Raw genomic sequence first — 14,485 nt, 5'->3', positions numbered from 1 at the left:
AATTAGGAATTTTGGGTGATCTTAATCTGGATTGATTGACTACTATCTCTGACTGGAGTGCTTTTAGTTTGTATGCCCCCAGCTCATGAAACAGCCTTCAGGCCACCTTGAAATTAGACTCGCTGGTCTCCATTGGAAAGTTTAGATGGAGTTTAAGGGAGGTCATATGTGAGAGTTGTATTTGTTTTGATTCATCTTGATAAATGTATTTATTGTATTGATATGATTTATTGTATGTTCTAGTTTACAGGGCTCCCTTGCAAATGAAACCCAGGTCTCAATGGTGACCAAACCTTTATAAAAAAACAAAAAATAAACAAAGAATGTAAAAACGGGACACAATACATCTTTGCTTTGCACTCAGCATTAAGGAGTTAGATTCGGTGTAAGGCCCTGTAATTGGAAAAAAACAGCAACAGTCTATGGAGCATCTAGAGACCCCACAATTCTCTCTCTCTTTCACACTGTATCTCTCATACTCTCTCACTCAATTAAATTAAATTCAATTCAAGGGCTTTATTGGCATGGGAAACATGTGTTAACATTGCCAATGCAAGTGAGGTAGACAACATACAAAGTGAATATATAAAGTGAAAAACAACAAAAATGAACAGTAAACATTACACTTACAGAAGTTTCAAAACAGTAAAGACATTACCAATGTCATATTATATATATATACAGTGTTTTAACAATGTACAAATGGTTAAAGGACACAAGATAAAATAAATAAGCATAAATATGGATTGTATTTACAATGGTGTTTGTTCTTCACTGGTTGCCCTTTTCTCGTGGCAACAGGTCACAAATCTTGCTGCTGTGATGGCACACTGTGGAATTTCACCGAGTAGATATGGGAGTTTTTCAAAATTGGATTTGTTTTCGAATTCTTTGTGGATCTGTGTAATCTGAGGGAAATATGTTTCTCTAATATGGTCATACATTGGGCAGGAGGTTAGGAAGTGCAGCTCAGTTTCCACCTCATTTTGTGGGCAGTGAGCACATAGCCTGTCTTCTCTTGAGAGCCATGTCTGCCTACGGCGGGCCTTTCTCAATAGCAAGGCTATGCTCAGTCTGTACATAGTCTGTACATAGTCAAAGCTTTCCTTAATTTTGGGTCAGTCACAGTGGTCAGGTATTCTGCCCCTGTGTACTCTCTGTGTAGGGCCAAATAGCATTCTAGTTTGCTCTGTTTTTTTGTTAATTCTTTCCAATGTGTTAAGTAATTATCTTTTTGTTTTCTCATGATTTGGTTGGGTCTAATTGTGCTGTTGTCCTGGGGCTCTGTAGGGTGTGTTTGTGTTTGTGAACAGAGCCCCAGGACCAGCTTGCTTAGGGGACTCTTCTCCAGGTTCATCTCTCTGTAGGTGATGGCTTTGTTATGGAAGGTTTGTGAATCGCTTCCTTTTAGGTGGTTATAGAATTTAACGGCTCTTTTCTGGATTTTGATAATTAGTGGGTATCGGCCTAATTCTGCTCTGCATGCATTATTTGGTGTTCTACCTTGTACACGGAGGATATTTTTGCAGAATTCTGCGTGCAGAGTCTCAATTTGGTGTTTGTCCCATTTTGTGAAGTCTTGGTTGGTGAGCGGACCCCAGACCTCACAACCATAAAGGGCAATGGGCTCTATTACTGATTCAAGTATTTTTAGCCAAATCCTAATTGGTATGTTGAAATTTATGTTTCTTTTGATGGCATAGAATGCCCTTCTTGCCTTGTCTCTCAGATCGTTCACAGCTTTGTGGAAGTTACCTGTGGCGCTGATGTTTAGGCCAAGGTATGTATAGTTTTTTGTGTGCTCTAGGGCAACAGTGTCTAGATGGAATTTGTATTTGTGGTCCTGGTGACTGGACCTTTTTTGGAACACCATTATTTTCGTCTTACTGAGATTTACTGTCAGGGCCCAGGTCTGACAGAATCTGTGCATAAGATCTAGGTGCTGCTGTAGGCCCTCCTTGGTTGGTGACAGAAGCACCAGATCATCAGCAAACAGCAGACATTTGACTTCGGATTCTAGCAGGGGGAGGCCGGGTGCTGCAGACTTTTCTAGTGCCCGCGCCAATTCGTTGATATATATGTTGAAGAGGGTGGGGCTTAAGCTGCATCCCTGTCTAACCCCACGACCCTGTGTGAAGAAATGTGTGTGTTTTTTGCCAATTTTAACCGCACACTTGTTGTTTGTGTACATGGATTTTATAATGTCGTATGTTTTACCCCCAACACCACTTTCCATCAGTTTGTATAGCAGATCCTCATGCCAGATTGAGTCGAAGGCTTTTTTGAAATCAACAAAGCATGAGAAGACTTTGCCTTTGTTTTGGTTTGTTTGGTTGTCAATTAGGGTGTGCAGGGTGAATACATGGTCTGTTGTACGGTAATTTGGTAAAAAGCCAATTTGACATTTGCTCAGTACATTGTTTTCATTGAGGAAATGTACGAGTTTGCTGTTAATAATAATGCAGAGGATTTTCCCAAGGTTACTGTTGACACATATTCCACGGTAGTTATTGGGGTCAAATTTGTCTCCACTTTTGTGGATTGGGGTGATCAGTCCTTGGTTCCAAATATTGGGGAAGATGCCAGAGCTAAGTATGATGTTAAAGAGTTTTAGTATAGCCAATTGGAATTTGTTGTCTGTATATTTGATCATTTCATTGAGGATACCATTAACACCACAGGCCTTTTTGGGTTGGAGGGTTTTTATTTTGTCCTGTAACTCATTCAATGTAATTGGAGAATCCAGTGGGTTCTGGTAGTCTTTAACCTCTTGCTTCTACTCGGGACGCTTGCGTCCCAACTAGAGCTCTGGAAATGCAAATGCGCTACGCTAAATGCTAATAGTATTAGTTAAAACTCAAAAGTTCATTAAAATACACATGCAGGGTATCAAATTAAAGCTACACTCATTGTGAATCCAGGCAACAAGTCAGATTTTTAAAATGCTTTTCGGCGAAAGCATGAGAAGCTATTATCTGATAGCATGTAACACCCCAAAAGACCCACAGGGGACGTAAACAAAATAATTAGCATTTCAGCGTTACACAAACCGCACAATAAAATAGAAAACATTCATTACCTTTCACCATCTTCTTTGTTGGCACTCCTAGATGTCCCATAAACACTATTTGGGTCTTTATTTCGATTAAATCGGTCCATATAAAGCCTAGATATCGTTATATGTAGACTGTGTGATAAACGAAAAAACATTGTTTCAAAACGTAACGTCATTTTTTAAAATTCAAAAAGTCGACGATAAACTTTCACAAAACACTTCGAAATACGTTTGTAATGCAACTTTAGGTATTAGTAAACGTTAATAAGCGATAAAATTCATCAGGAGGCAATGTAAAATCATTAGCTGTCCGTCTGGAAAAATGTCCGGCTAGAAACTCAACGAAAATATCCGGTCCTAGACCTGAGGAGATACGGTGCCCTGCATGTGTTTGACCAAGAAAAAACTCGAAGGGAAATGACAAGACTCTAGACACCGTGTGGAAGCTGTAGGTACTGCAACCTCAGTCAATTAATTGTGGTTCACCTTTATCAATGGGTTCAAGTAGCGCATGGATATATTTTCCCATTTTCAGTGATCAGTTTTTCCTGTGCTTTTCGATGTAAATGCCGTTCTGGTAAAGCCACAGCAGTGATTTAACCAGTTTTATAAACGTCTGAGTGTTTTCTATCCACACAGACTAAGCAAATGCATATACTATATTCCTGGCATGAGTAGCAGGGCGCTGAAATGTTGCGCGATTTTTAACAGAATGTTCAAAAAAGTAGAGGGTCGACTTAAGAGGTTAATAGTTGATTCTAAGATCTGTATTTGAATATGTATATGTTTTTGCTTTTTATTCTTTGTTATAGAGCCAAAAAGATTGGAGAAGTGGTTTACCCATACATGTCCATTTTGGATAGATAATTCTTCGTGTTGTTGTTTGTTTAGTGTTTTCCAATTTTCCCAGAAGTGGTTAGAGTCTATGGATTCTTCAATTGCATTGAGCTGATTTCTGACATGCTGTTCCTTCTTTTTCCATAGTGTATTTCTGTATTGTTTTAGTGATTCACCATAGTGAAGGCGTAGACTCAGGTTTTCTGGGTCTCTATGTTTTTGGTTGGACAGGTTTCTCAATTTCTTTCTTAGATTTTTGCATTCTTCATCAAACCATTTGTCATTATTGTTAATTTTCTTCGGTTTTCTATTTGAGATTTTTAGATTTGATAGGGAAGCTGAGAGGTCAAATATACTGTTAAGATTTTCTACTGCCAAGTTTACACCTTCACTATTACAGTGGAGCGTTTTACCCAGGAAATTGTCTAAAAGGGATTGAATTTGTTGTTGCCTAATTGTTTTTTGGTAGGTTTCCAAACTGCATTCCTTCCATCTATAGCATTTCTTAATGTTACTCAGTTCCTTTGGCTTTGATGCCTCATGATTGAGTATTGCTCTGTTTAAGTAGACTGTGATTTTGCTGTGGTCTGATAGGGGTGTCAGTGGGCTGACTGTGAACGCTCTGAGAGACTCTGGGTTGAGGTCAGTGATAAAGTAGTCTACACTACTACTGCCAAGAGATGAGCTATAGGTGTACCTACCATAGGAGTCCCCTCGAAGCCTACCGTTGACTATGTACATACCCAGCGTGCGACAGAGCTGCAGGAGTTGTGACCCGTTTTTGTTGGTTATGTTGTCATAGTTCTGTCTAGGGGGGCATATATGGGAGGGAATGCTGTCACCTCCAGGCAGGTGTTTGTCCCCCTGTGTGCTGAGGGTGTCAGGTTCTTGTCCGGTTCTGGCATTTAGGTCGCCACAGACTAGTACATGTCCCTAGGCCTGGAAATGATTGATTTCCCCCTCCAGGATGGAGAAGCTGTCTTCATTAAAATATGGGGATTCTAGTGGGGGGATATAGGTAGCACACAGGAGGACATTTTTCTCTGTTAGGATAATTTCCTTTTGAATTTCTAGCCAAATGTAGAATGTTCCTGTTTTGATTAATTTAATGGAGTGAGTTAGGTCTGCTCTATACCAAATTAGCATACCCCTTGAGTCCCTTCCCTGTTTCACACCTGGTAGTTTGGTGGATGGGACTACCAGCTCTCTGTAACCTAGAGGGCAACCAGTGGGTCCGTCTCCTCTATACCAGGTTTCTTGCAGGATGACAATGTCTGTATTACCGATTTCTTTGGTGAAGTCCGGGTTTCTGCTCTTTAGGCCAAAGGCAGATGACCTCAGGCCTTGGATATTCCAGGATAATATAGTAAAGGCTTTTTGTTCCATAGAGTGTCCAATGTTGTTGGTCGTGGTTTGGCTTTTCAGGCCAGTAAGTGTGAGCAGAGCCTGCTGAGCATCTGGTACATGCCATTGGCTTGGGCGAGTGTGAGAGTGGGGGTTGGGACTGTTTGCCCGCTCACTACCTGGGCATATGTGTGGCTTCCATGTTGAGGCCCTCTTTGCGGGGGTGGGGTGCATGGGGTGGGCAGGAGTGGCATAGATCTGATCTGAGGGGGCCTAAATGGGGTGTGGGCATGGTTGACGTGGGGGGGTGTTGATTGGTTGGGGTGGGGGTGTGGATGTGTCTGGGTGTACTGTGGTCTGGATGTAATTCCTCTTGGCGTGGGTCCTCTATGTGTAGGTCCAGGGGGGGGGGTCCTGCAGATCTGGGAGGGTGTCTCGCTGGTCTGGGTGGGGTATCTATTGATCTGTTGCTCCTGTGTGAAGTGTTGGGGATACGTTTGAGAGCGATGTCCTTTAGAGTTCGGGCAAAGGTGGGCACTGCTGACTTGTAGAGGTGGACCTGGTCATAGAGGCTGTTCAAGTCCAGGGTGGAGTGGTGGGCCAGGAAAACGTTTGGTTTTGAGGCACAGTCACGGGAAATACTTGCATTTACCCGCTGTATTGTGGCAGGGTGGAAGTGTTTTCGTGGTAGCAGGGTGGAGATAACCACTTGTGCGTTGGGGAAAGTAGAAGAAGCCTTTTCAATCACTCCCTTCAGTGCTGTGGCCACTCTTTCCTGCTGTGCTCTCATGTCGTTTGTGCCTGTGTGTATTATTATGTGGCTGGGTGAGCCTAGTTTGGCCTCAGACAGAAGGTCTAGGGCGCGCTGGGTGTTTGGACACCAGAGTTTAGACACACTGTGTTTGGGAAAAAGTTTTTGTCTTCTATATATTTCCCATTTGAGTCCATACGTAGTACAATCTGTGTCTTGTGTTTGTCCTCAGTGGGTGTGGGGGGGTTGTCAGAAGGGCTATCAGGGTGGCTGACAGGGGGGGTGCTCAGAGGGGGTGAGAGCCTCTGGGCTTGGGGTTCTTCATTTGTCTGTTCTGCTGTGATGTCGACTCTATGGTCAGGGTCTGGTGTGGACTGTTCTGCTGTGGTGTCGACTCTATGGTCAGGGTCTGGTGTGGACTGTTCAGCTGTGGTGTCGAGACTTTTGTTGGGTGCTGAGGTGGGCTGTTCTGCTGGCTTCTCTGTGGGGTGGCCACCTCTCTAGTGGGTTGTTCTCTGTCACACGCCGTCCCCTTCAACTGAAGAGGTCTGGTCTGACCCGCTCGGTGTGGGGGTATCTTTATCAAGGGAGAGCTTCTCCTGCTGGGCTAATTCTTTGATTAGGTGAAAGTCCAGCTGAAACTGTTTGGGGCTACTCTGTACCATTACTGTTCCGGACTTATAGATATTTATATTACTTGACTCAGAGTCCTCGTTATCAAGTATTCTGAGTTTCCACCCCTCGTTAACCCCCCCCCTCTCTTAACAAAGGGGTAGTGTGCTAATATAGCACTGTGCCATGCCAGGGGATGGTTTGTGTGGAAGCTAAGGTTGCTGATGTTCCCATTTTGTAATAGTCAGCAAAAAGTGTATCTTGATTTTCCATAAGGAGCTTCATTTTGTAATCTTTTCTTGCCTTATCATTCTTTACATGCAAAGGGTACTGTATTTTAATTACCTCTGAACAGCGGGAGGGAGCTTCTAAGGCCTCTCCATTTGGTTGGGGTAGACTGTGTGACTCTCCTGCCATTGTTGGGCTAATGGGCTTTGACACCTCTCACTTGACACGTCAGTGCTAGTTGAAGCTGTATCAAGCTTGGCAGAATTATGCTAGAATTCAGTCCTTATAAAGTAATGTTGTGTATTTTTCTTCTTGGCTTTTGGAGATAAAATATAGTTTCAGACTAAACATTACTCACTCAGTTCCAGGTTGAATGGTGTTTTCAGGTTTCTGTTGTTTTCCAGAGAATTTGCTGTATAGAGAAATAAATCTTGGTAGTTGTGAACCTTCCAGGTGATTCCGTAATTCCGTCCAAAATCTGGTTGTAGGTTTTAAATTTTGATTTGAAGTGGGGGTTATGTTGTAGAGGGTAGAATCCAGTATGTGTTCCTGACAAAAAATCCAAGTTTATCTAACTCCTAATCTATCTTTTTTAAAGAAAATGCTGAAAAATGCAGGAGCTCATCTGATCGTGACCTCTCTCTGTCTCATGAGAAACATCTCACACACTCTCTCACTCTCTCACTCTCTCTCTCTCTCTCTCTCTCTCTCTCCCTCTCTCCCTCTCACTCTCTCTCTCTCTCCCCTCTCACACTCTCTCTCTCTCACACACACACTCTCTCTCTCTCTCTTTCTTTCTCACACACACTCTCTCACACTCTCTCTCACACTCTCTTTCTCGCTCTCTCTCTCATACTCTCTCTCTAATTCACTATCACTCACCTTCCTCTGGTATGATGTGAAGGGTGACAGTGAGACCGGCATCTTTGATGAGCTTGACAATGTCAGCGTGGGGCATGCTGATGATGGACTGCCCATTGACAGCCAGGATCCGGTCACCAATCTTCAGGCTCCCGCAGCGGTCTGCCGGGCTGCTCTTGATGATACGACCGATCTTATGGGGCACAGCTAGTAGGGTGGTAGAAGCAATGGTTAAAATGTTAGAAAAAGGAAGAATATGAGGGTTGTCAAGTGCTGGACAGAAGAAGAAAAAAAAGTAGTAATGTTTTCAACTTTGTAATCTGCTCTCAAGTGTTTTTTGAGAAGTGCACACACAAGAAAATGTTTGATCCTTCTGGGAAACTGAAGAAACTCTGTCTTGTGTGTGACTCAGCAAACCATTGTGGGAGCATACTACAGAGGAATCAAATCAAATGTTATTAGTCACTTGCTCTGAATACAACAGGTGTAGACCTTGAAATGCTTACTTATGAGCCCCTAACCAACAGTGCAGTTAAAAAAAAAAATGGAAAAAAAAAAGTCATTAAAGAGCAGCAGTAAAATAACAATAGCGAGACTATATACAGGGGGGTACCGGTACAGAGTCAATGTGCGGGGGCACCGGTTAGTTGAGGTAATATGTACTGTAGGTAGAGTTATTAAAGGGACTATGCATAGATGATAACAACAGAGAGTAGCAGCGGTGTAAAAGGGGAGGGGGGCAATGCAAATACCCTGGGTAGCCATTTGATTAGATCTTCAGGAGTCTTATGGCTTGGGGGTAGAAGCTGTTCAGAAGCCTCTTGGAGCTAGACTTGGTACTCCGGTAATGCTTGATGTACGGTAGCAGAGAGAACAGTCTATGACTAGGGTGGCTGGAGTCTAACAATTTTAAGGGCCTTCCTCTGACACTGCCTGGTATAGAGGTCCTGGATGGCAGGAAGCTTGAGTGATGTGCTGGGCCATACGCACTACTCTCTGTAGTGCCTTGTGATCGGAGGCAGAGCAGTTGCCATACCAGACAATGATGCAACCAGTGATGCAATGCTCTTGATGTTGCAGCTGTAGAACATTTTTGAGGACCCATGCCAAACTTATCAGCCTCCTGAGGGGGAATAGGTTTTGTCGTGCCGTCTTCACAACTGTCTTGTTGTGCTTGGACCAAGTTAGTTTGTTGGTGATGTGGACACCAAATAACTTGATACTCTCAACATGCTGCAATACAGCCCTGTTGATGAGAATGGGGGAGTGCTCGGTCCTCTTTTTCCTGTAGTCCACAATCATCTCCTTTGTCTTGATCACGTTGAGGGAGAGGTTGTTGTCCTGGCACCACATGGCCAGGTCTCTGACCTCCTCCCTATAGGTCTCGTCGTTGTTGGTGATCAGGCCTACCACTGTTGTGTCATCGGCAAACTGAACGATGTTGTTGGAGTCGTTCCTGGCCGTGCAGTCATGACTGAAAAGGGAGTACAGGAGGGGACTTAGCACGCACCCCTGAGGGGCCCCTATATTGAGGATTAGCGTGGCGGATGTGTTGTTCCTTACCCTTACCACCTGGTGGAGGCCCGTCCGGAAGTCCAGGATCCAGTTGCAGAGGGAGGTGTTTAGTCACAGGGTCCTTAGAGTCGTGAGGAGCTTTGAGGGCACTATGGTGTTGAACACTGAGCTGTAGTCAATGAATAGCATTCTCATATAGGTGTTCCTTTTGTCCAGGTGGGAAAGGGCAGTGTGGAGTGCAATAGAGATTGCATCATCTGTGGATCTGTTGGGGTGGTATGCAAATTGTAGTGGGTCTAGGGTTTCTGGGAAAATAGTCTTGATGTGAGCCATGACCAACCTTTCAAATCACTTTATGGCTACAGATGTGAGTTCTACGGGTCAGTAGTAAATTAGGCAGGTTAACTTAGTGTTCTTGGCACAGGGACTATGGTGGTCTGCTTAAAACATGTTGATTTTACAGACTCGGATAGGGAGAGGTTGAAAATATCAGTGAAGGACACATGCCAGTTGGTCAGCGCATGCTCACAATACACATCCTGGTAATCTGTCTGGCCCTGCGGCCTTGTGAATGTTGACACACTTACTCACATCGGCTGCGAAGAGCGTGATCACACAGTCTTCTGGAACAGCTGGTGCTCTCATGTATGTTTCAGTGTTATTTGTCTCGAAGCGAGCATAGAAGTTATTTAGCTCATCTGGTAGGCTTGTGTCACTGGGCAGCTCTTGGCTGTGCTTCCCTTTGTAGTCTGTAATGGTTTGCAGTCCCTGCCACATCTGATGAGTGTCAGAGCCAGTGTAGTATGACTCGATCTTAGTCCTGTATTGACACATTGCCTGTTTGATGGTTCGTCGGAGGACATAGCGGGATTTCTTATAAGCTTCCGGGTTAGACTCCCGCTCCTTGAAAGCGGCAGCTCTAGCCTTTAGCTCAGTGCGGATGCATGGCTTCTGGTTGGGGTATGTGCATACAGTCACTGTGGGGATGACGTCATCGATGTTGATGAAGCCAATGACAGATGTGGTGTCCTCCTCAATGCCATTGGAGGAATTCCAGTCTGTGCTAGCAAAACAGGCTTAGCATCTGCTTCATCTGACCACTTTTTTATTAATCTAGTCACTGGTGCTTCCATGGTATTATGGTCAGATTTGCCAAATGGAGGGCGAGGGAGAGCTTTGTTTGAATCTCTGTGTGTGGAGTATAGGTGGTCCAGAGTTCTTTTCCCTCTGGTTGCACATTTAACATGCTGATAGATATTTGGTAAAACTGGTTTAAGTTTCCCTGCAGGTTAAAGTCCCAAACTACTAGGAGTGCTGCCTCTGGGTGAGAGCTTTCTTGTTTGCTTATGGCAGAATACAGCTCATTCAATGCTATCTTAGTGCAAGGCTCTGACTGTGGTGGTATGTAAAACAGCTACAAAGAATATAGATGAAAACTCTCTCGGTAGGTAGTGTGGTTTGCAGCTTATCATGAGAAACTCTACCTCAGGTGAGCAATAGCCAAAGACTTCTTTAGATATCGTACACCAGCGGTTGTTTACAAAAATACATAGATCTCTGCCCCTTGTCTTAACAGACGCTGCTGTTCTCTCCTGCCGGTACATCGTATAACCAGCCAGCTGTATGTTGATATTGTTGTCGTTCAGCCACGACTCCGTGAAGCAGCAACCGCTGGTGTTAGAGTTTTTAATGTCCCGATGGTAGTTTAATCTTCCAAGTATCTCGTCCATTTTATTGTCCAAAGATTGCATGTTTGCTTGAGGGAAGTGGGGGTTTATACGATTGCCTCCGATTCTCAGAAGGCAGACCGCTCTCCTGCCTCTCTTTCTCCACCTCCTCTTCACGCAGATCACTGGGGTCAGGGCCCTTTCCAGAGGGAGCCGTATGTCCTCCGCCTCGGGCTTGTCAGAGTCGTGATTGAAGAAAAACGATTCTGCTAGTCTGTGGGTGAGTAATCGCAGTCCGGAAGTCTAGAAGTTATTTTCGGTCATAAGAGATGGTAGCGGCAAAATTATGTACAAAAATAGTCCAAAATAAGTTACAAACAACGCAGATAAACGAACAAAAAAACACAATCGGTTGGGGGTACGTAAAATGTCTGCCTTCTGCTCCGGCGCCATCTTATAATAGGGGTTGAATGGGAAAGATAAAATATTTAAGTGCCTTTGAATGGGGTATGGTAGTAGGTGCCAGGCTCGTGTCAAGAACTGCAATGCTGCTGCAACAGTTTCCCTTGTGAATCAAGAATGGTCTACCGCTCAAAGGACAGTCAACTGGACACAACTGTGGGAAGCATTGGAGTCAACATAATGGATTATTACTTGGAATTGGAGCATCTGCCTTGTTCTATTCTAGAACAACACTCAGAGTGAGACATACAGTGCATTCGGAAAGGATTCAGGCCAATTGACTTTTCCCACATTTTGTTACGTTACAGCCTTATTCTAAAACGTATGAAATTACATTTTCCCTCAGAAATCTACACACAATACCCCATCATGACAGAGTGAAAACAGGTTTTCAGAAATGCATAAAAGGTATAAAACAACAACAACAGAAACACCTTATTGACATAAGTATTTAGACCCTGCATCCTGCATCCTGTTTCCAGTATCCATTGACTTAGGACGCCATTTGCAGTTCCTATGCCTTCCACTAGATGTCAACAGTCTTTAGAAATCGTTTCAGGCTTGTATTCTTATAATTAGGGAGTAAGACCAGTCTGAACGAGTGAACACTAACGTGTCGAAGAGCTTTTTCAGGCGCATGTGCATTTCTTGTTTACCTTTTATATTGCCAACGTTATTGTCCGGTTGAAATATTATAGATCATTTAGGCTAAAAAACAACCTGAGGTTTGAATATAAACATCGTTTGACATGTTTCTATGAACTTTACGGACACAAGTTGAATTTTTTTGTCTGATTGTTTTGACTGAGTTTGAGCCTGTGGATTACTGAAGAAAACGCACTAGCAAAACTGATGTTTTTGGATATAAAGAGACTTCGTCGAACAAAAGGAACATTTATTAAGTAAATTAATGTCTTCTGATTGCCACCATATGAAGATCATCAAAGGTAAGGGATTAATTGTATCTCTATTTCTGAGTTTTGTAATGCTTCTGCTTGGCTGGTTACTGTTTGTAATAATTTGTCAACTGGGCTAAGTTCTGGGCTAGGTATGCTTTCGCCGAAACGCATTTTATAAATATGACACTGTGGTTGGTTTAACAAGAAGTTAATCTTTAAACCTATGTAAAATATGTTTTGTTTTCTGAATTTTTGCAATGAGCATTTCTGTAATTGAATTTGGCGCTCTGCAACATCACTGGATGTTGGCCAGATGGGACGCTAGCATCCCGCGTACCCTAGAGAGGTTAAGAGAGAAAAATGAACTGAGAAAAGTACAAAGAGATCCTTGATAAAAACCTGTTCCAGAGCACTCAGGACCACAGACCGGGGTGAAGGTTCACCTTCCAACAGGACAACAACCCTAAGCACACAGCCAAGACAACGCAGGATTGGATTCGGGACAGGTCTCTGAACGTCCTGGAGTGGCCCAGCCAGAGCCCGGACTTGAACTCGATCTAGCATCTCTGGAGAGACCTAAAAATAGCTGTGCACCGAAGGTCCCCATCCAACCTGACAGAGCTTGAGAGGATCTGCAGAGAAGTATGGGAGAAACTCCCTAAATACAGGTCTGTCAAGTTTGTAGCGTTATTCCCACGAAGACTCAAGGATGTAATCTCTGCCAAAGGTGCTTCAACAATATTGAGTAAAGCGTCTTAATACTTATGTAAATGTGACATTTTTAAAATTTATTTGTAATAAATTAGCACAAAAAAACAGACATTATGGAGCATTGTGTGAAGATTGATGAGGAGGAAAAAAACTATTTAATCAATTTTAGAATAAGGCTGTAATGTAATAAAGTGTTGAAAAGACAAGTGGTCTGAATACTTTCCAAATGCACAGTATAATCACTTTAGTAGTTTTTCTCGAGTAATTCTATTTCTATGGTGTGTGAGAAAGAATGTCAGACTCACTGATGATGGCAGCGTTCTCCGGTCGGTTCAACGAGCTGATGATAACGAAGCCAAAGCCTTCGTTCTCTTTGCGGTGGATGATGACATCATTGGTTTGCAGGGGGATGGCACCCTCCAGGGGGGAGGTGACGGAGGGCGGCGGGACGTTGTCGGAGGTGACGGGACAGGAAGCTGAGGCGTCGTCGCTGTGCGGGGAGCTGTGCTGCGTGGACACGGAGCCAGGGCTACGGCCATTCACCCCTAACACCTCACCTACAGAAGGCAGCATAGGGGGAGAGAAAGAGAGAGAGAGTGTGTTTTCTTTGCCCCTCCCTCTGTAGTGAACACTACTCACCAGGGAAATAGATTCTCTTCTGGACCATCAGACTGACCTGGCCGTTGTATAGTGTGTAAGGTGTGTATAGTGTATAGTACTGTCCAATACATTATAATGGTGATTAGTTTCTACTCTGTAGTGTACACTACTCACTGGGGAAGTGGACTCTCCTCCGGACAGCCAGGCTGACCTGGCCATTGCGAGCGGCGGCGTGCATCAGGTCGATCACGTATCTGTGTGGTTTCCCAGCAACCACCATCTTATCCACGGAGATGAGCTCGTCCCCGGGTCGAAGTCGTCCGTCGCGTTCTGCAGGAGTGTTCTCTATGATCGCCCCGATCACAATCTGTTCAACGACAATCTATATTAGCAGCATATATATATATATGTATATATATATATATATATATATATATATAACAAAATATTTAAAACGCCTGCTATTTCCATGACAGACTGACCAGGTGAATCCAGGTGAAAGCTACCATCCTTTATTTATGTCACTTGTTGAATCCACTTCAATCAGTGTGAATGAAGGGAAGGGGACATGTTAAAGAAGGATTTTAACACCTTCAGACAATTGAGACATGGATTGCGCATGTCCCATTCAGAGGGTGATTGGGAAAGACAAACGATTTAAGTGCCTTTGAATGGGGTATGGTAGTAGGTGCCAGGTGCAACAGTTTGTGTCAAGAACTGCAATGCTGCTGGGTTTTTCACACTCAACAGTTTCCCATGTGAATCAAGAATGGTCCACCACCCAGCCAACTGGACACAACTGTGGGAAGAATTGGAGTCAACATGGGCCAGCATCCCTGTGGAACTTTTCAACACCTTGTAGAGTCAATGACACAACACATTGAGACTGTTCTGAGGGATGGGGGGGGTGAAACTCAATATTAGGAAAGTGTTCCTAATGTTT

At 43.7% G+C, this 14,485-nt stretch overlaps 1 protein-coding gene across 1 annotated transcript in view; it reads right to left on the bottom strand.

Annotated features, from left to right (window-relative positions):
• Window positions 1-13,910, bottom strand: part of LOC115118268 (membrane-associated guanylate kinase, WW and PDZ domain-containing protein 2-like) — a 31,487-nt gene extending 17,577 nt beyond the window's left edge. Inside the window, exons 1-3 of the mRNA XM_065022166.1 lie at window positions 13,717-13,910; window positions 13,248-13,499; window positions 7,710-7,895 (exon numbers count right to left, since the gene is read on the bottom strand). Of these exons, the coding sequence (XP_064878238.1) occupies window positions 7,710-7,895; window positions 13,248-13,499; window positions 13,717-13,822 (544 nt within the window). The 5' untranslated portion in view covers window positions 13,823-13,910. The remainder of the gene's footprint in view (window positions 1-7,709; window positions 7,896-13,247; window positions 13,500-13,716) is intronic.
• Between the last annotated feature and the right edge of the window lie 575 nt (window positions 13,911-14,485).

Source organism: Oncorhynchus nerka, linkage group LG9a, assembly GCF_034236695.1.
Source record: "Oncorhynchus nerka isolate Pitt River linkage group LG9a, Oner_Uvic_2.0, whole genome shotgun sequence".
NCBI classification, from domain to species: domain Eukaryota; kingdom Metazoa; phylum Chordata; class Actinopteri; order Salmoniformes; family Salmonidae; genus Oncorhynchus; species Oncorhynchus nerka.
The sequence above is the reverse complement of the archived record's forward strand: the minus strand, read 5'-3'. Positions and strand labels throughout refer to the sequence as shown.